At 41.8% G+C, this 19,295-nt stretch overlaps 2 protein-coding genes across 2 annotated transcripts; both read right to left on the reverse strand.

The window, feature by feature from the left end:
* Positions 1 to 247: 247 nt before the first annotated feature.
* LOC124004871 (glial fibrillary acidic protein-like) lies at positions 248 to 6,695 on the reverse strand. Its single transcript, XM_046313699.1, has 11 exons — positions 6,475 to 6,695; positions 3,926 to 4,085; positions 3,327 to 3,476; positions 3,008 to 3,127; positions 2,814 to 2,909; positions 2,186 to 2,320; positions 1,962 to 2,072; positions 1,676 to 1,786; positions 1,349 to 1,473; positions 686 to 1,216; positions 248 to 516 (listed from the first exon to the last, which is right to left on the reverse strand). Exons 1-11 carry the CDS (start codon positions 6,693 to 6,695, stop codon positions 423 to 425), a joined length of 1,854 nt encoding a protein of 617 aa, XP_046169655.1. The 3' UTR covers positions 248 to 422.
* A 7,082-nt stretch (positions 6,696 to 13,777) lies between these two features.
* tstd3 (thiosulfate sulfurtransferase like domain containing 3) lies at positions 13,778 to 18,930 on the reverse strand. The gene is made up of 4 exons (XM_046315279.1): positions 18,688 to 18,930; positions 18,357 to 18,542; positions 14,634 to 14,793; positions 13,778 to 14,093 (listed from the first exon to the last, which is right to left on the reverse strand). Exons 1-4 carry the CDS (start codon positions 18,812 to 18,814, stop codon positions 14,036 to 14,038), a joined length of 531 nt encoding a protein of 176 aa, XP_046171235.1. The 5' UTR covers positions 18,815 to 18,930; the 3' UTR covers positions 13,778 to 14,035.
* Positions 18,931 to 19,295: the final 365 nt, after the last annotated feature.

Here is a 19,295-nt window from a genome sequence, read left to right on the forward strand (position 1 = left end):
ATTTAACCTCTCCATGGTACCATATCGATTGTGGTTTTCATTGTGCCTTTGGGGGATGTCACAAAAGCTTATATGGAAATGCATTTCAGGATAACATTTCCTATGATTCATTGTGCACAAAAACATTATGTAGCCTAATAACTAAACCAAACTAGACAATGTAATGAATGAAACACCAGGAATTGAATGCCGAGAGCTTTATTTGCTGCTTGTTGAGTAGCTGTGTAAGGCACACAGAGTTTCTGAATATGTGGTTCAAAGGCACATCACAAGAGCTGAAGGGTACTGCTTGACTAGGTTGCAGGGTCATTCATGGTCTCATGTCTTGGTCAAAGGTCAGAGACCAGACATGAGCCGTCAGTGCAAAGCTCCAGGGGCGTGAGGGGTTAAGGGGTGAGAGGAGGTCACATGGTCATTTACGCCTATTCCTCGTCCGAGTCGTCGGCAGCGCCAGAGATTATGTAGGTTTGCTCCTTTGTGTCGCTTTCCAGTGTTTCATCCTCCGATTTAACTGTTCTAAGGGAAATAAAAAAATTACCTGGTTGAATAAGTTTCTTTACCAAAGACATGGTGTGAACAATTTTCATTGTGTTAAACATTCTGACCTAACAATGTTCTGTCCTAACAATGGTCAATGATAAACCTACAATACTCACATTATTGTTTAAGTGCAAGTTACTTTTACCTGATGAGCACCGTCCTCCTCTCCGTCATCTCCACTGCCTGCTCCTCGTGGGAGTACTCCATGGAGGCGCCGTACCCATAATCACCTGCACCTTTTCCCATGCCTCCACCATTGCCTCCAGGACCCATGGCTCCAGCACCCATGCCTTTAGCACCATTGGCTACAGCACCAATTCCTCCACCATCCATACCTCCACCCATTCCTCCAGCTCCTAGGCCTCCAGCACCCACGCCTCCAGCACCCACGCCTTTGGCTCCAATTCCTCCAGCTCCCATTCCTCCACCAATGCTTCCAGCTCCACCCCTGCCTCCTGCACCCATGCCTCCAGCTCCCATCCCTCCAGCACCCATTCCACCTAAGCTTCCAGCTCCACCCATTCCTCCACCCATTCCTCCACCACTGCCTCCAGGTCCAATGCCTCCAGCCGTGCCCACACTCATCCCAGCACTCATGGAGCTTGAGCTGCTACTCATTATGGACATGGTCCCAACCATGGTTGTGAGGCGCAAGTCCTCACCCTCAATCAGCTTCCTATGGAAACAGAGAAAAGTCGTATCAATGGATCAGAATCAAGAATATATGACATTACCACAAATTTGCTCTTCTAAAGGTTATTTACATGCTCTATTTGATCCTATCTAAATCCATTGCACTAAACCTCACCTGTAAGTTGTGATCTCAATCTCCAGAGCCATTTTCATGTTCAGAAGGTCCTGGTATTCACGCAGGTGCAGAGCGATTTTAGACTTGGTGGATTTCAGCTCCTCCTTCAGGGCCTCAATTCTTGCCTGTGACGTCAAAAGAGCCAGCTTGAGTTTACACCTTAGTAGGCTACAGATGAAAGGTTTAACACCAACCTTTCATATGTACCCTACTTGGATTTGGGTACAATCAATTCAGATATTTAATGGTTGAGTTCTGTAGTAAACCGGACTGAGGTAAGGTTCATGAATAACTGGACCCTCCCACCTTCTGATCGAACGTGCTCACCTGAAGGTCCTCCAGCTCTTTCTTGTACTTTTCCTGTGCTTCACGAATTTGTGCCTCCAGAGCCTCATTCTTGGTCTTCAAAGCTTCCAGGCCGCGCTCTTTGTTTAGGATCTTCAAAGGTTAGGAAAAATACAATACAAATGTTTTTTTCATTCATATTTTGATTGAGGAAAATATCCATTGCCATAGGCTACAACTCTTATTTGGATATAGACTCGATAATAATAGTTCATGTGTCACATTTTACAACCATGTAGGAATATCTTTATCAAATAGCCTAACTTACATCCTTCTTGGCGCCAGCAACTTCTTCCCTGACACTTCGAACTATATCCACATGTTTCGTCGTCTTGTTGTTCAGGTCTTCAAATTTACTTTTATACCAGGAATCCATTTCCTATAACATGTAGGGGCCATGAAACACATATTCTGAGGTCATGAAACACATTCACACCTTGAAATGAATGACTGCTGTATGTATATACACCAGTTAATTATAAATAGGCCTACCTGTAAATTTTTTGCCGCAATTTCGTCATACTGAGCTTGGATTTGTTTGAGAGCGCCTGAGATGTCGGGGAGGTCATAAGCGCTCTGGGCTGAGGAGTGGGCAGCATATATCATTTTCAGTAGTTCTTCAATTTCCTGAGAAAGAAAAAAGGTTCAATTAAATGGTTAAAGGGGACCTACACAGTAAAATCGCAAGGGTTAATTAAACTCTTTACAGATTGGTTTTGTTTAGAAAAAAAATGTGTGTTTATTATCAATGTACATGCAAAAACACATATTGACATAAAAAAAAAAAAATCTGCCTGCAACAGAGCATGCTGGGAAATATGACAATGGGGCCCCTCCCACATCTGTGGAAAACTCCATAGATTTAACTCCCTTTCTCTGGTTACTCTTAATGGAGTTAAAAGTACTCCATCCCAATAAACTCCAGTTATCAACACAGGAAGCATATCACTCTCTTGAGGGTTAAGATAACTCCTAAGAGTAAATTTAACCCCCCAAAAAAAAAAAAAATGTAACACTGTGATTTCAACTATCCTTGATTTACTGTTTATCATTTTGTCCATTAGCTAGAGTTGGTATAGGTCGGTCCAAATCAATCAGAGTGCGCTATAACGCGACCTACCGCTTTGTGCACCCTCTGAAGGAATTCAATCTCCACCTCCAACTGCTCGAGCTGTTTCTCCAGGGCGATGCGCTGAGAGGTGGCTCTGTCCACATCCTGAAAACCGAAAACCATATAGCGGCACACAATGGCATGAATGGCACGTTGATGTTTATTAGGCAATTTTGGCTAACAGTGATTAAACAGCCTCTCACCGGACGGAATGCTTCGATCTCCATCTCGGCCCGCCTCCTCAGCTCAACTGCTTCCTCGTATTTGACTTTGGTTATCTCCAGTTGACCTGCCATGGCCTCTTTGCCAGCTAAGGCTTGGTCCTGTAAACCAAAACACATATTAACCTGTGGTATAAAGGTAACAAGCCGATAATAACTTATTGGCTGTCAGCCGTGTCACCATATTGGACTCATTCCAATTCTCCCTATCCTCCTCTGTGTGTGTGTTTTCTGTTTTCTGCGAGGTAAACAATAAAAAAGGTGACGGTGATGACGTGTGGATTAAGTCATTCCATCTCACCCGCTGCATTCTCATCTGATCTGCAATCCTCTTCAGATCTCTCAGCTGATCCTCATAGAGTTTGCGCAGGCCCGACGGCTTCACGAACCGGTTCTGGATGCCGTCAATCTCCATCTCCAACAACTTGTTCTGCTGCTCCAGGGACCGAACCTTTTAAGAGAATGACAATGGCAGGGTATGAATTATCATCAAATTCACCAGGGCCCCTCACTTGAATATGCTCGCTGCCCAAATACGTGGGAATAATGAGCAACTCCGTCTCCACAGCCAGAAGGCTGCATGCCTGTATGGCACACTCAAGCAAGCAAGTAGTCTAATTAGACAAATTCCATCAAATAAACATTGTTCCTCTACTTATGGGCGGCAGAATATCGCACAGATGTTAAAGAATATTGGCTGTGGCACTGAGGCAATGTAGCCGGCCAGAACCCACACACAATAGCACATCCACGTGTGAAGAACAGCTATGTATAGGCTATGGCTTACTAGAAAGTGCCTTTCTCTAATATGAAAGGCACAAAAACAGCAAGTTCATCCCCATATGTTGCGTCAATTAGTCTGTGCGCCTTGTGTGTGAGCAAAGCGTGGTGAGTGCTTACCTTCTCAATGTAAATAGCAAGTCTGTCGTTCAATACGACCATCTCCTGCCGCTCACCACTGCGCGTGCTGAGGAATACTTTGTTCTCGGCAGCAGATGCGTCCAGGTCCACCGGGGCCCCGTTGCCATAGCCCACACATGCCAATGTTCCCACATTCCCGCTAAAACGACAGACAGTTCAACACTCACCGCTTGACCTGGAGATAACTGACATCACTTTGTTATTCTGTGAACGTCAAGACATAACGTCAACATGAAATGTTATTGTCACTTGCATGTCATATCAGAGCCACATGGTTGATCGATGGCTTGTCACAATCTTTTATTAATTCCCAGGTGCCACATTTGTTCCTACTCTGATGTCAGATGCAAAACAATGTTTTGGCTGGGCTGAAGACGTCTATATCCATCCGCTAATTCTGGACTAGTAAGGCCCAGTGCACTACTTTTTGTGATAAAAACAACAACAATACAATACAATACAGTAATGTACATTGACATTAAGTAGTTTGTAAAGATGATCAATTAATACTTCACAAAAAGTGGTTGTATTCCTTGTTATTTGTTTGTGTATTTCCCATAACTTTGCACCTTTTGATGTAAATTTTGATGAATAGGGTTTTGTTCTTTATTGATTCCATTAGAATGACAATCGCAGAGAAAGGGACAGGGCAACAACTCTTACACTTCCAACTATTGAATCCTGCAAAATACTTTTCTTAATTATACAACTTTTTTGTCTTTTTTTTTTTACAAACCGTAATTTATAGATTTGTAAAATTCAGATTTTCAGGGGGTGCTGCAACACCCACAAATCCCACAGCTATGGCCTACAGCTGTTACAAATTAAAATAATTCATTTGAATAAAATGTATGTTCTTCTCATGGATGTGAGCTATTTTGCTGTTTTTGAAATGTATTGAATTTAGTATCTTCCAGTGTTTAGGCCTACCTACTTATTTATTTATTGATCCTTAAAACCTAAAATTCACAATAATATAAAGAGTTGTAAATTATTTAGATGTTAGTCCTGTAGGCTAATAGTTATGTGGAAAATTGACACAGGCCTTACTTTTTGACAACTAAAAGTTTCTCTATTCGTTTTAATCAACTGATGCCTTCGACTTGCATCAAAAATACATTCAGAAATAGGCTAGTACTGCACAATAAGAAACAATTACAACTGTGGTTTGTGTAAGAGAGGGAGAGGTGGTGGATTATAAATTGTCTGTGGTTCCACTATCTAAGAGTTCATTTGCTTGATGGTGTTTTTAATTGCTTGATAACAATAAAGGTCGCCTATCAACTCTGAAAGACAGGCTTGTCTCTAGCGCAATTAGACGGGAAAATGTATTTCACAGAGTGAAGGAGAATTCGATGTGTTATGTCTGTCAGGAAGAAGTCTTTGAGTCATCTGCCAGTAAGGAGACAAAGTGGCTTATAGCCTCAGAAGAGCAGTAAGAGGAGGGGAGGTACATACACTGTTGACAGCAACATATCATCTATCTTGTACTGTAATAACTGCCTGTGTTTTGGTGGTAATGTAACAAGTCGCTTTCTGTAAATTCACAAATAGAATACTTGTGGTGTATCAGCAGTGTGTAATCTCACACTCTCTTTTTAAGATGTTACCTATATTTTATCAGCTGTATCTATATAACCTTTATTACTCACTACTATGCCAAACCGAACCATACTGTGCCTTACTGGGCTTGAACATTTGAGTAAAGCCACAGATTGGACAATGAATCAGATATTTCACAGGATGTGTAAATGTGTAGTATCCGGTCGGCGTTTCCACTCACTACCAAATATGGTGATGAAAGGGAAAGGGGGATACCTAGTCAGTTGTGCAACTGAATGCCTTCAACTGAAATGTGTCCACATTTAACCTAACCCCTCTGAATCAGAGAGGTGCGGGGGTGCTGCCATAATCGACATTCCATGTCTTTGGCGCCCGGGGAACAGTGGGTTAACTGCCTTGCTCAGGGGTTGAACGACAGATTTTTACCTTGTCAGCTTGGGGATTGGATCCAGCCACCTTTCGGTTACTGGCCCGACGCTCTAACCACTTTTTTTTGACATTCTACAAATTTTCTCCTCAATGAAACATTTGATCTTAATGCAGTTTTCTGTTTCCAAAACTAGAACCTGTAACAAACAGAGTGGACCACGTTTTGTAGACTTTATCCTTTGGCCAAGTTTGTAAAAATGGCATTGTTTAGAAGGAGTGCATGGGCCAATTGAGTTACAGTATTGCACATAAGCACTTCAGAGGGTAGGCGTTCCCTGAAATATGCAAATAAATGCTCAAATGCACCAGTAGGAACTCGCTAGCTCATGCTTGACTCTTCCCACCTCCTTGCTTGTTCTGCCCACTATGATTAATTTGCTCCCATTGGAAACGGCAGGCTCTGCTCTATCTTGGGTTAGTTATAAAGATCTTTGGTATAGCCCTAGCAACTACGGTGGATGCAGAACCAGGCCAGCTCAGTTTGGCTTAGTTATGTGAAAAGGCTATTAGTGTACAGGGTGGAGTGAGCATCTTACCCAGCCATGCGGGCGTTACGTGAGGTGGAGACGGTCCTTCTGCCCATGGTCTGGGCCTGCATTCTGCTGGCTCCGGCACTGGGTGAGTAGTTGGCTGACTGGTGGCGGTTAACTCTCCGGGTCGGGGATGGGCTGGACACCCTAACCTGGTAGGAGGATGAGCTGCTGCTGTCCTCAAAGTGGCGTCGGTAGGACGAAATCCTCTCAGGGCTGCGACTCATGTTGGTGGTAGCTCGGGTTTGCTTTTGTTCTCTGGAGTTGGTCAGTCTTCACCTATGGGACCTCTGCTGCTTTTGATGTGCACTAGCTCCATCGCCTGAGACTCTTTATAGTCCACACGGCCTGGCTTAGCCCAGCCCAAAGGCATGGCCTGGCCCAACCCAACACATGAGCCAAGACCTCTGGAATCTCTAACCTCAGCACCACAGTGGGCCAGACCTGCCATGACATTCAGACATCTGCCAGCACCCTGCGAGGAGCTGAATAGGGGCTATGAAACAGAAAGGCAGATAGAACAGAGGCAGCGCTAGCAGGGCCCATTAGGCAGTAGTTGCGTCCAACAGCAGTCACTGATGTAATCTGCTCCGATGGGGCAGGGGGGCTTTAATTGCATGCAGAGCACAGGGCCAGGGGATGACCCGATGAGGTCAGGCTGGCTTCAGAGGGACAGGACAAGGGGTTGCCTGAGATTTGACATAAATTAGTACTTATTAGTCTGGTCTGTTTTTTTTAACATGAAATAAAGGATATGCAGGAAGAAAAAAGAAAGAAAATGGAATTAACTGCTTGAGAGAGAATCAGGGAAAATGAAGAAGCAGGGGGGTTGGTCTGAAGTTCACGCTTGATGTGGCAGAAGGATGTGAATGGAGTAAACGATAGTCTGGTTTGGACAGGGAGTAGCTCCTACTACAACACCTATAAGGCCACTAAGCCGGCCAGGGTGTCAGCAAATAGACATGGTCCTGACAAGATACTGCCTTGATCCTAAACCCTAACTGAACACTAACAAACAAAAACCCCCAAACATACTCACAAGAATAGAAAGTAAGTACATACTGTACAGACAGCATCAATATGTGTATTCCCTATTAAACCTTCTGCTGGCCTACGTTCTATACTCAGGATATTATGGTTCCCGCCCATTATTTTCTTGAGCCACTGCCAAAATCATAAAAAAATAAAAAATGGTGACACTTTATTTTACAGTGTTATTACTATGATAATTATTGTACATACAGTGTAGGTAATGAATACTCATTGTTATACTGTACATATAGCAGTAAAACAATTCACGATAAAGGGGCCATCTCTCAGCTGTTTACCAAAACAGTGGCGTAGTGTAGGCTTTGTTGTTGTTTGAACTGCAGATTGACCCTTTAAGTACAGCGAAACAATGGTTATTGATTGACAAGAATAATCACATATTAAAGTGTTACCTCAAATAGAGACTCTTGTCCTATAGGCCTTTTGCCTGATCTGAAAAACTCCAAAATTGTAACATTGTGTGAGGGTGTCAACACTTTTACGAGAGATTCACTGAATTTTCCATTGGTAAGATTCTTTCCATTTATCTCAGAGCTTGCAGGCGTGTGGGATGTGGAGGAGTCTGCTCTGCATATCTCAGTGATGAGAACAGAAGCTAAGTATGCCCACCAGCGCAGTTCAACATCTAATCAAACTCTGACATCACTCATCCATAACATACTCGCTCCATTGCACAAGGGTGCACAGTGCCGGAGCCATATATAGAGAGATATACAGTGCCTTCAGAAAGTATTCACACCCCTTTACTTTTTCCACATTTTGTTGTATTACAGTCTGAATTTGAAATGGATTAAATTGAGATTTTGTGTCACTGGCCTACAAACACAATACCCCACAATGTCAAAGTGGAATAATCTTTTTAGAACATTCTCCAAATTCATTAAAAATTAAAAGCTGAAATGTCTTGACTCAATAAGTATTCAACCCCTTTTTTTATGGCAAGCCTAAAAAGTTCATGAGTATACATTTGATTAACAAGTAACATAATAAGTATCATGGATGCACTCCGTGGGCAATAATAGTGTTTAGTATAACTGTTTAGTGACTACCTCATCTCAGTACTCCACAAATATATTTATCTGTAAGGTCTCTCAGTGGAGCAGTAAATTTCAAACACAGACTCAATCGCAAAGACCAGGGAGGTTTTCCAATGCCTCACAAACGGCACCTATTGGTAGATGGGTAAAAAAAGAGGATGTTGAATATCTCTTTGAGCATGGTGAAGTTATTAATTACATTTTGGATGGTATCAATACACCCAGTCACTACAAAGATACAGGCGTCCTTCCTAACTCAGTTGCCGGAGAGGAAGGAAACTGCTCAGGGATTTCACCATGAGGCCAATGGTGACTATAAAAGAGAGTTTAATGGCTGTGATAGGATAAAATTGAGGATGGATCAACAACATAGTAGTTAATCCACAATACTAACCTAAATTACAGAGAGAAAAGAAGGAAGCCTGTACAGAATATAAAACATAAAACATCCATCCTGTTTGCAATAAGGCACTAAAGTGAAACTCAAAAGAAATGAGCAAAGACAAAACTTTAGGTCCTGAATACAAAGTGTTGTTTGGGGCAATTCCAACACATCACTGAGTACCACTCTTCATATTGTCAAGCATCGTGGTGGCTGCGTAATTTTATGGGTATGCATGTCCTCAGCAAGGACTAGGGAGTTTTTGGGGGGATAAAAATAAACGGAATAGAGCTAAGCACAGGTAAAATCCTAGAGGAAAATTTGTTCAGTCTGCTTTCCAATGGACACTGGAAAACAAATTCACCTTTGAGCAGAACAATAAACTAAAACACAAGGCAAAATATACAATGGAGTTGCTGACCAAGTAACATTGAATGTTCCTGAGAGGCCTAGTTACAGTTTTGACTTAAATCTGCTAGAAGATCTATGGAAGGACTTGAAAATGGCTGTCTGGCAATGATCACCAACCAAGTTGACAAAGCTTAAAGAATTTTTAAAAGAATAATGTACAAATATTGTACAATCCAGGTGTGCAAAGCTCTTGGAGACTTACCCAGAAAGACTCACAGCTGTAATCGCTGCCAAAGGTGATTCTAAGATGTATTGACTCAGGGTTGTGAATACTTATGTAAATTGGATATTTAATTTTCAATTAACATGCTAAAATTTTAAAAACATGTTTTCACTTTGTCATTATGGCATATTGTGTCTCGATGAGAAAACACATCTATTTAATCAATGTTTAATTAAGGCTGTAACACAACAAAATGTTAAATAAGTCAAGGGGTACGAATACCTTCTGAAGGCACTGTAAATTACTATGGCTCTGCATTGTCCTAGAGAAGGCGTCAAAATGTCCAAAAATATTTCTTACTTTCTGTTTTTGGCTAATTACCTTTTCATGAACAGGGTGCGGGTCAATTCCATGTATATTCAGGAAGTAAACTGAAATTCCTATTCCAATTTGCCTCAAAGGATGTCTATGTGAAAAATGTGTAATTGGAATGACAATTTACTTCCTGAAATGGCATTGGCCCCAAACCTGGTCATACGATAGTTCAAGATGGCAAAGTAATTAAACAGAGAATGTTGAGCCGTGAAAATGAAGAAGACACAGACATTGCTGCTTCTGAAGCAATTCTAAAAGATCTGCCTCTCGTTATTTGGACCTGGAATGTGTTTTTGGTGTTTTTTTTAGTTGGATGAAGTGGAGAACCACGAGGTGAATAGATGCCTGTGGCTATGTACTTGTGTACAAGGACTGCTGAATTTGGCAACAAAACTTGACACATCTATCATTGATGACAAACAAACTTGTGAATGCCTCCTGGAGGTTATGTGGCAAATTCATATGGAGAGCTATTGGTTATTTCAAGTGGTTATTACATACAGTATATCACCCCAGTGCACCAACTTTCTACATGGCAGGGATTAAGTTACCAATACCTTTTTCATAGCAGACAAATATCCTAATTTAATTCAGTTATATAGCATATCATATGGCCGTGTCTGTTATTTCACAAGAACATGTAAATAATAGTAAATAATGTTCTTTGTACCTTGTTATAGATTTTGCCTAGTTTCCACTGCTCGATCCTCAGAAAACCTTTTTGACAATTAAGAGACATTTCAAATCAATGTGTGTTTATTTAATTTCATACAGAAGCTAAATAACATATTGTGTATTTGATCAGTATATGCAGCAACAACCTACCTATCTACAGTATATTATATCCAATAACTTAGCCTTCAACACAGCATGTTGTATTCACCAATGCTCATATTTACTTGACAGCAGAGACCTGGAACACTTTGAGTAGGCAAACTTTGTGGAACGCTGCAGATAGAAATGTCACGAATAGATGTCATTCTTTATTCTGCATGTCAATCAAGTTTATTTTATAAAGCCCCTTTTACAACAGCAGTTGTCATAGTGCTTTACCAGTTACCTGCCAAAATCCCAAAGAGCAAGCAAAGCAGAAGTGAATCACAGTGGCCAGAACAAACTCCCTAGACAGAAAAAAACTAGGAAGAAACCTAGAGAAAAATACAGCTCACAGGGTTGGGCCCATCCTCTTCTGGCTGTACCAGGTAGAGATTTTTAGTACAGACATTTAAGGCCTGATTGTTTTTCCAGTTCATAGTGTTTGTAAGACTGATGGATAAGCAGACAGAGGATCAGGTCTGTCCTACACAATATATTTCTATCTGAATGTGTCACAATATTTCTATCTGAATGTGTCACGATGCACTGCTTAACGCAGCTCAGATACAATCTGAAGCCAAAACATGTCCCATATAACCATATCAGCTACCTACGGTACCCTGCACAAAGTACAAGGTTCACAGCGACATACTCCACCAATAAAAACATTATCATTTGGAGTTGATTACTTATACAACGTGTGGATCTAATCCTGTATTCTGATTGGTTAAAACTGCATTCTAGCCAGAGTCTATTCCACAAGTTACTCTGTTCCATCTGACTGTGCAATCCACTGTCTCATCAGCCCAGCCACACAATTTATACACTAGATCTACACTGTAAAAAGCATGGAGACATTATCTCCCATTTCTTTTAGACTAGCATTTGGTTTTCAACCACAGATATTTGTTTGAACCTTGCTTTCTATATCTCCAGCATTTGCAACGTTGTTTCAATATTGAAATTCGATCTCCAGCTGTACCAAAGTACTGAACATGTCGGGGTTAAGGACGAGGCATTTCTCAGCCATTCAAAATCATGAATCAGCACAATGTTTATGGATATATACAAAGAAAAATCAATAGAAAAAAAAACAAAATGGAGCTGGTTTGCTGTCATTGCAGCTTCAGTTTGATGTGATTACGTTAGTTGGCTAACGTTTCACAGCTATCTCTTCTGAACAGTGGCCTGGTGAGAGCGCAAATACACTACATGACCAAAAGTATGTGGACACCTGCTAGTCGAACATCTCATTCCAAAATCGTGGGTATCAATATGGAGTTGGTCCCCCCTTTGCTGCTATAACAGCCTCCACTCTTCTGGAAAGGCTTTCCACTACATGGAACATTGCTGCGGGAACTTGCCTCCATTCAGCCACAAGGGTATTGGTGAGGTCGGGCACTGATGTTGTGTGATTAGGCCTGGCTCGCAGTTGGCATTCCAAATCATCCCAAAGGTGTTTGATGGGATTGAGGTTAGGGCTCTGTGCAGGCCAGTCAAGTTCTTCCACACCAATCTCGACAAACATTTCTGAATGGATCTCACTTTGTGCATGGTGGCATTGTCATGAAGACACAGGAGAAGGCCTTCCCCAAACTGTTGCCACAAAGTTGGATGCACAGAATCGTCTAGAATGTCATTGTATGCTGTAGCGTTAAGATTTCCCTTCACTTGAACTAAGGGGCTTAGCCCAAACCATGAAAAACAGCTCCAGACCATTATTCCTCCTTTTACAGTTGGGACTATGCATTCCAGCAGGTACGTTGTCCTGGCCTTCGCCAAACCCAGATTCCTCCGTCGGACTGCCAGATGGTGAAGCGTGATTCAACGCTCCATAGAACATGTTTACACCACTTCAGACGACGCTTGGCATTGCGCATGGTGATCTTAGGCTTGTGTGCGGCTGCTTGGCCATGGAAACCCTTTTCATGAAGCTCCCAATGAACTGTTATTGTGCTGACGTTGCTTCCAGAGGCCGTTTGGAACTCAGTAGTGAGTGTTGCAACCGAGGACAGGAGATTTTTTACACGCTACGTGCTTCAGCACGCGGCGGTCCTGTTCTGTGAGCTTGTGTGGCCTACCACTTCGTGGGTGAACCGTTGTTGCTCCTAGACGTTTCCACTTCATAATAACAGCACAACAGTTGACTTGGGCAGCTCTAGGTCTAGCAGAACTTTTACAATCTGACTTGTTGGAAAGGTGGCATCCTATGACGGTGCCATGTTGAAAGTCACTAAGCTCTTCAGCGATCATGGCAACGGAACATTTAGAATGAACGACTGGGTCGCATCCATAGACAAAAGGACTAAACGACTGGGTCGATACTCTGGCAACCGAACCGATAGAACGAACGACCAGCCGACTTGGGTAGTAACCCTAGATGTGTGTCGGACTATATCTCATGGAATAATTAATAGTATGAATAAATTCATCAAAATCATGTTTTTAATGAAAATATGTCAATCATTATTTGAATGTTGGTAACCCATTGTATACAAATGATAATGCCCTCAAAGCTGGTGTTTGGAGGATATATTAGCATGGCTTGCTAATAATACCCATGGCAATATATATCATTTTTAGTGTGCCTTGTATTTTGAAGTGAATTGTAGAGTTACCACCCATGACAGAATTTGTTAGTGGTTGTAGAATTTTTTCATTTTCAAGACATGGATGTTGAACTTGTTCATTTTCAGTCCTGTGGACTTAGCCAAGTGAATTCCTATTCTAATCTAACCAGTGTTAGGACATCCAACAGTTGGAATGTTTATTCACCTGCAACCTTTATTCAGAATGACTGTTAGGGTTAGGAACATTAATAAAAGGATACTACCATTTAAACTGGAACAACCATTTCAGTAACAGGTGCAATAAATCAAACTAACTGATTGAATTTGTTTATTTATCTTTATGTAGCATAAGATATTGAAATGAATCAATGTACAGGCAAAAACACTAAACAATCCTATTTTTTTGCTGCAGTAGAGCATGCTGGGAAATAAGATAATGATGGGCGTGAATTTGATGGTAATGTTTTACGTTCCACAGAGAAACTGACACAATCACACTTGAAACTGGTTATTAACACCCAACAATGGGTTTATTTTAAACCACAGTCAATTTCACTCTTGAATCAACAGGTAACAGTGGTCAATTTGCTGTGTACATTCCCTCTAATGATATAAAGCAAAATTGGCTATTTATGGATTTACCTTCCATAATAATCTGAAATGTCAGCTCAATCTTGATTGATTAAATAAAACATTAAAACTTCTGGTATGATAAAGCAAAATGACTTTCAAGAATGGCACAATTCTTGAGCCTCCCAGACAATCAGCTTTTCTGTTCACATTTTGCCCAATCTTGCCATCCACCTGCATAGTGTTGTGCACTAGAAAGAGAGAGAAAAAGAAGAGAATAAGTGAGCGATTAATGTTTATAGAACTGGGCAGTAGGAAGCCTAGTGGCTAGATCGAATCCCCAAGCTGACAAGGTAAAAATATTTAGTTCTGCCCCTGAATAAGGCAGTTAACCCACTGTTCCTAGGCCGTCATTGTAAATAAGAATTTGTTTTTACCTGACTTGCCTCGTTAAATAAAGGTTAAATAAAAACTGATATAATGAAACAAATATTTCCATGTAATTGATAAGATGTTTTGGTACTGTATGTGGCACTTCCCCATGGTGCTGAGCATGCTGGGTAAAGCACTGTTGCATAAGAAAGTGAAATAAAACATCTTCCCTAAATGGGCCTTAAACAAAATTAAGTCAAGAGCTGAATTGTATTTTCTATAGCATGAAAAAGCATGACATGAGGAAATCTCTAAAGTGAGAAGTTATATCTAGCCTATGCATTTTATGTCAATATGATATAGGCCTGCAATGTATAGTATGGTAATACTAGTAGTGTGTGGATAATGCAGTCTCTCACTCTTTATATCCTAGAGAGATGGCTTGGTCTAGGGCTTTTTGGCTCCTGATCCCAGCCAGGCAGGAAAAGACAATGTGGTCTGTCGGCTGGGGCATGTCTCCACCATACTTCTCCTTGAACTCCTCAGGGTTCAGCTGGAGGGCAAGGTTCACTTGTCCCACTGCAATGGAATGGAAAAGAACAGTATACAACAAAACTGAGGCATAAAGAGCAGATTGTTTTGTGTTTTTTTTTTACACGATTGTGTCCTATATTTATCATCTCTATCTGCAAATCTTCTTTCAGTAGCCTACGTCCCTAACAGTGTCCTAGGAATGTCAAAGAGGTTGGTGGAAGTCCACGAGAGCTACTAGAAGTTGCCATATCATAAAGTGTTTGTTTGCCATGAAATGTATTTGTTTTTGTGCCAGAAAATCATATTGTAAAAGAAAAGGTGAGCGGCACACACTAAGAGTGCAGATGCAATAATTTAATAACGTTTTAACAGCGAAGCTGTCTCCATCAGGATAACACAGCGGGTCACGAGTTTATATATACACTGAACAAAAATATAAAAACACAACATGCAACAATTTCAATGATTTTACTATGTTTACAATTCATATAAGGAAATCAATCAATTTAAATACATTCATTAGACCCTAATCTATGGATTTCACATGACTGGGCAGGGGCGCAGCCATGGGTGGACCTGGGAGGACATAGGCCCATCCACTTGGGAGCCAGGCCCAGACTTTTTCCCACAAAAGGGTTTTATTACAGACAGAAATACTCCTCAGTGTCATCAGCTGTCTGGGAGGCTGGTCAGATGATCCCGCAGGTGAAGAAGCCGGATGTGGAGGTCCTGGGCTGGTGTGGTTACAATGTGGTCTGCGGTTGTCAGGCCGGTTGGACGTACTGCCAAATTCTCTAAAACAACGTTGGAGGCAGCTTATGGTTGAGAAATTAACTTCAAAATCTCTGGCAACAGGACTGGTGGACATTGCTGCAGTCAGCATGCCAATTGCACACTCCCTTAAAATGTAGACATCTGTAGCATTGTGTGACAAAACTGCACATTTAAGAGTGGCCTTTTTACGACCCACATCACAAAGTGCACATGTATACAGTAGTTTGAAAGGACACACATAGGTGTCTGTAATCATGGCTGGCTGAGGCTTGACTTCATTGGTGGATTTACAGATAAAATAGAACATATAAAAAAGCATGACTGATTACATATGATCATACCTCCATAATCAAACAGGAAAAGGTTCATCCAGAGGCGGCGCTCCTAGTGGCCGGGGACTTTAATGCAGGGAAACTTAAATCAGTTTTACCTCATTTCCATCTCCAAGTTAAATGTGCAACCAGAGGGAAAAATATACACACCCCAACCAGAAGCCATGGATTACAGGCAATATCCACACTAAACTAAAGGGTAGAGATGCCGCTTTCAAGGAGCAGGACTCTAACCCGGAAGCTTATGAGAAATCCCACTATTGCCCTCCAACGAACCATCAAACGGGCAAAGCATCAATAAAGGACTAAGATCGAAACGTACTACACCGGCTTCGACGCTCATGAGATGTGGCAGGGCTTGCAAATTATTAGACTACAAAGGGAAGCACAGCCGAAAGCTGCCCAGTGACACGAGCCTACCAGACGAGCTAAATAACTTCTATTTCACCTTTATTTATTTAACCAGGTAGGCTAGTTGAGAACAGGTTCTCATTTGCAACTGCGACCTGGCCAAGATAAAGCATAGCAGTGTGAACAGACAACACAGAGTTACACATGGAGTAAACAATTAACAAGTCAATAACACAGAGAAAAAAAGGAGAGTCTATATACAATGTGTGCAAAAGGCATGAGGAGGTAGGCGAATAATTACAATATTGCAGATTAACACTGGAGTGATAAATGATCATGTACAGGTAGAGATATTGGTGTGCAAAAGAACAGAAAAGTAAATAAATAAAAACTGTGGGGATGAGGTAGGTGAAAATGGGTGTGCTATTTACCAATAGATTATGTACAGCTGCAGCGATCGGTTAGCTGCTCAGCTAGCTGATGTTTGAAGTTGGTGAGGGAGATAAGTCTCCAACTTCAGCGATTTTTGCAATTCGTTCCAGTCACAGGCAGCAGAGTACTGGAACGAAAGGCGGCCGAATGAGGTGTTGGCTTTAGGGATGATCAATGAGATACACCTGCTGGAGCGCGTGCTACGGATGGGTGTTGCCATCGTGACCAGTGAGCTGAGATAAGGCGGAGCTTTGCCTAGCATGGCCTTGTAGATGACCTGAAGCCAGTGGGTCTGGCGACGAATATGTAGCGAGGGCCAGCCAACTAGAGCATACAAGTCGCAGTGGTGGGTAGTATAAGGTGCTTTAGTGACAAAACGGATGGCACTGTGATAAACTGCATCCAGTTTGCTGAGTAGAGTGTTGGAAGCAATTTTGTAGATGACGTCGCCGAAGTCGAGGATCGGTAGGATAGTCAGTTTTACTAGGGCAAGCTTGGCAGCGTGAGTGAAGGAGGCTTTGTTGCGGAATAGAAAGCCGACTCTTGATTTGATTTTCGATTGGAGATGTTTGATATGGGTCTGGAAGGAGAGTTTGCAGTCTAGCCAGACACCTAGGTACTTATAGGTGTCCACATATTCAAGGTCGGAGCCATCCAGTGTGGTGATGCTAGTCGGGCATGCGGGTGCAGGCAGCGATCGGTTGAAAAGCATGCATTTGGTTTTACTAGCGTTTAAGAGCAGTTGGAGGCCACGGAAGGAGTGTTGGATGGCATTGAAGCTCGATTGGAGGTTAGATAGCACAGTGTCCAATGATGGGCCAAAAGTGTATACAATGGTGTCGTCTGCGTAGAGGTGGATCAGGGAATCGCCCGCAGCAAGAGCAACATCATTGATATATACAGAGAAAAGAGTCGGCCCGAGAATTGAACCCTATTCTATGCTCGCTTCGAGGCAAGTAACACCGAAATAAGCATGAGAGCATCAGCTGTTCCAGACGACTGTGTGATCATACCACGCTATCTGCAGCCGATGTGAGTAAGACCTTTAACAGGTCAACATTCACAAAGCCGCAGGGCCAGACAGATTAGCAGGACGTGTACTCCGAGCATGCGCTTACCAACTGGCAAGTGTCTTCACTGACATTTTCAATCTTTCCCTGTCCGAGTCTAATACCAACATGTTTTAAGCAGACCCACATAGTCCCTGTACCCAAGAACACTAAGGTAACCTGTCTAAATGACTACCGCTCCGTAGCACTCACGTCTGAATCCATGAAATGCTTTGAAAGGCTGGTCATGGCTTACATCAACACGATTATCCCAGAATCCCTAGACCCACTCCAATTTGCATACAAATTGTATATATATACTGTATATAGCACCGCTAGTGTTATTTACTGCTGCTCTTGTTACCTTTTTTTGTTGGTATTTTCTTAACTGCGTTGTTGGTTATGGGCTTGTAAATAAGCATTTCACTGTAAGGTCTACCTGTTGTATTCGGCACATGTGACAAATAACATTTGATTTGAGATGTAATTTGGCTACATAGGCCCACAAACATTATTTACAATGGATAGCAAAAACACAATCACAAGAATGGCTTCAGATCAAACTCATCTACGTCTTATTGTACCATGTTACAGCACATTTTACAATATGCAGATTTGTTCTTTAGAGGTTTCTGTCATGAGACAGGCCATAATGAAAATAATAACTCACGAGGTACGTTGATTGACCCCGGGATGTTTCCGTACTCTCGGAGTTCCCACGGCTCCCGGACATCTATTACCACACTTGTTCGGGTAGCGAGTAGTTTCTTTAATTGTTCGTAAGAGACATCAGTTTCTGGCAATGGGGATGAGCTGAAACTACGTAACACGTACACTTTGTGGGTGGCATGGATATCTGAAAGATATAAAACAACGGTTGTTTACTAGTGAGCAGAAAAAAAACACATTTTGAATGAGTTTAATAGTGTAAAAGACTCACTACAAAAGTTTACAATTAAGCCTCACGTTTTCAACTTTCAACCCATGCCAAGCAGACTTACATGATGCACATCGGGAGTGAGTACCGAATGTGTTTGACAGCGCTCTTCGTGAGGCTGGAATGACATTTCGGTTTGCCAAAAGCCATGGAATAGCTGCAGCAAGCCTCGAACAAGCTTTCTGAGCCATGTCAATATTTACACATGAAACTAAATCAAAGGTTTCAAAAGAAAACTCAAAACAACACTACTGTATTGACTGCGACAGCACTGTCGTTTTCTTCTTCTTCTTTGGGTTTTATGTCGAACAACACTCAAAAGGTCTATTACGCCACCAACTGGACGGGGGTAAAATGTTTACAAAAGAAAATTCAACTCCACACGAAAATGTACATTGATCCACACGCACTTCAACGACAAAAAAAGTAACAAAAATATATACTTTCCCAACCCTTCAGTCCTTCAAAAACTAAAATACCCTACTCAGGCAGAGAACGTATGGGTAATTGCATACTTGGAGTGTGCCTGAAAGTGGGCTTTGCAAAAAAACATCAGTTGGTGGATCAATAGTGATGAGCGTTACTGGTTAGACCAGCCATAGCCAGGTGCACCATGGCTTAATGTCACCCGGAGCGAGCGTACTGTTATGGGTGTAAATTCAAACACGTACC

The sequence above is a fragment of the Oncorhynchus gorbuscha genome, linkage group LG19 (genome assembly GCF_021184085.1).
Source record: "Oncorhynchus gorbuscha isolate QuinsamMale2020 ecotype Even-year linkage group LG19, OgorEven_v1.0, whole genome shotgun sequence".
In the NCBI taxonomy this organism is placed as follows: Eukaryota; Metazoa; Chordata; class Actinopteri; order Salmoniformes; family Salmonidae; genus Oncorhynchus; species Oncorhynchus gorbuscha.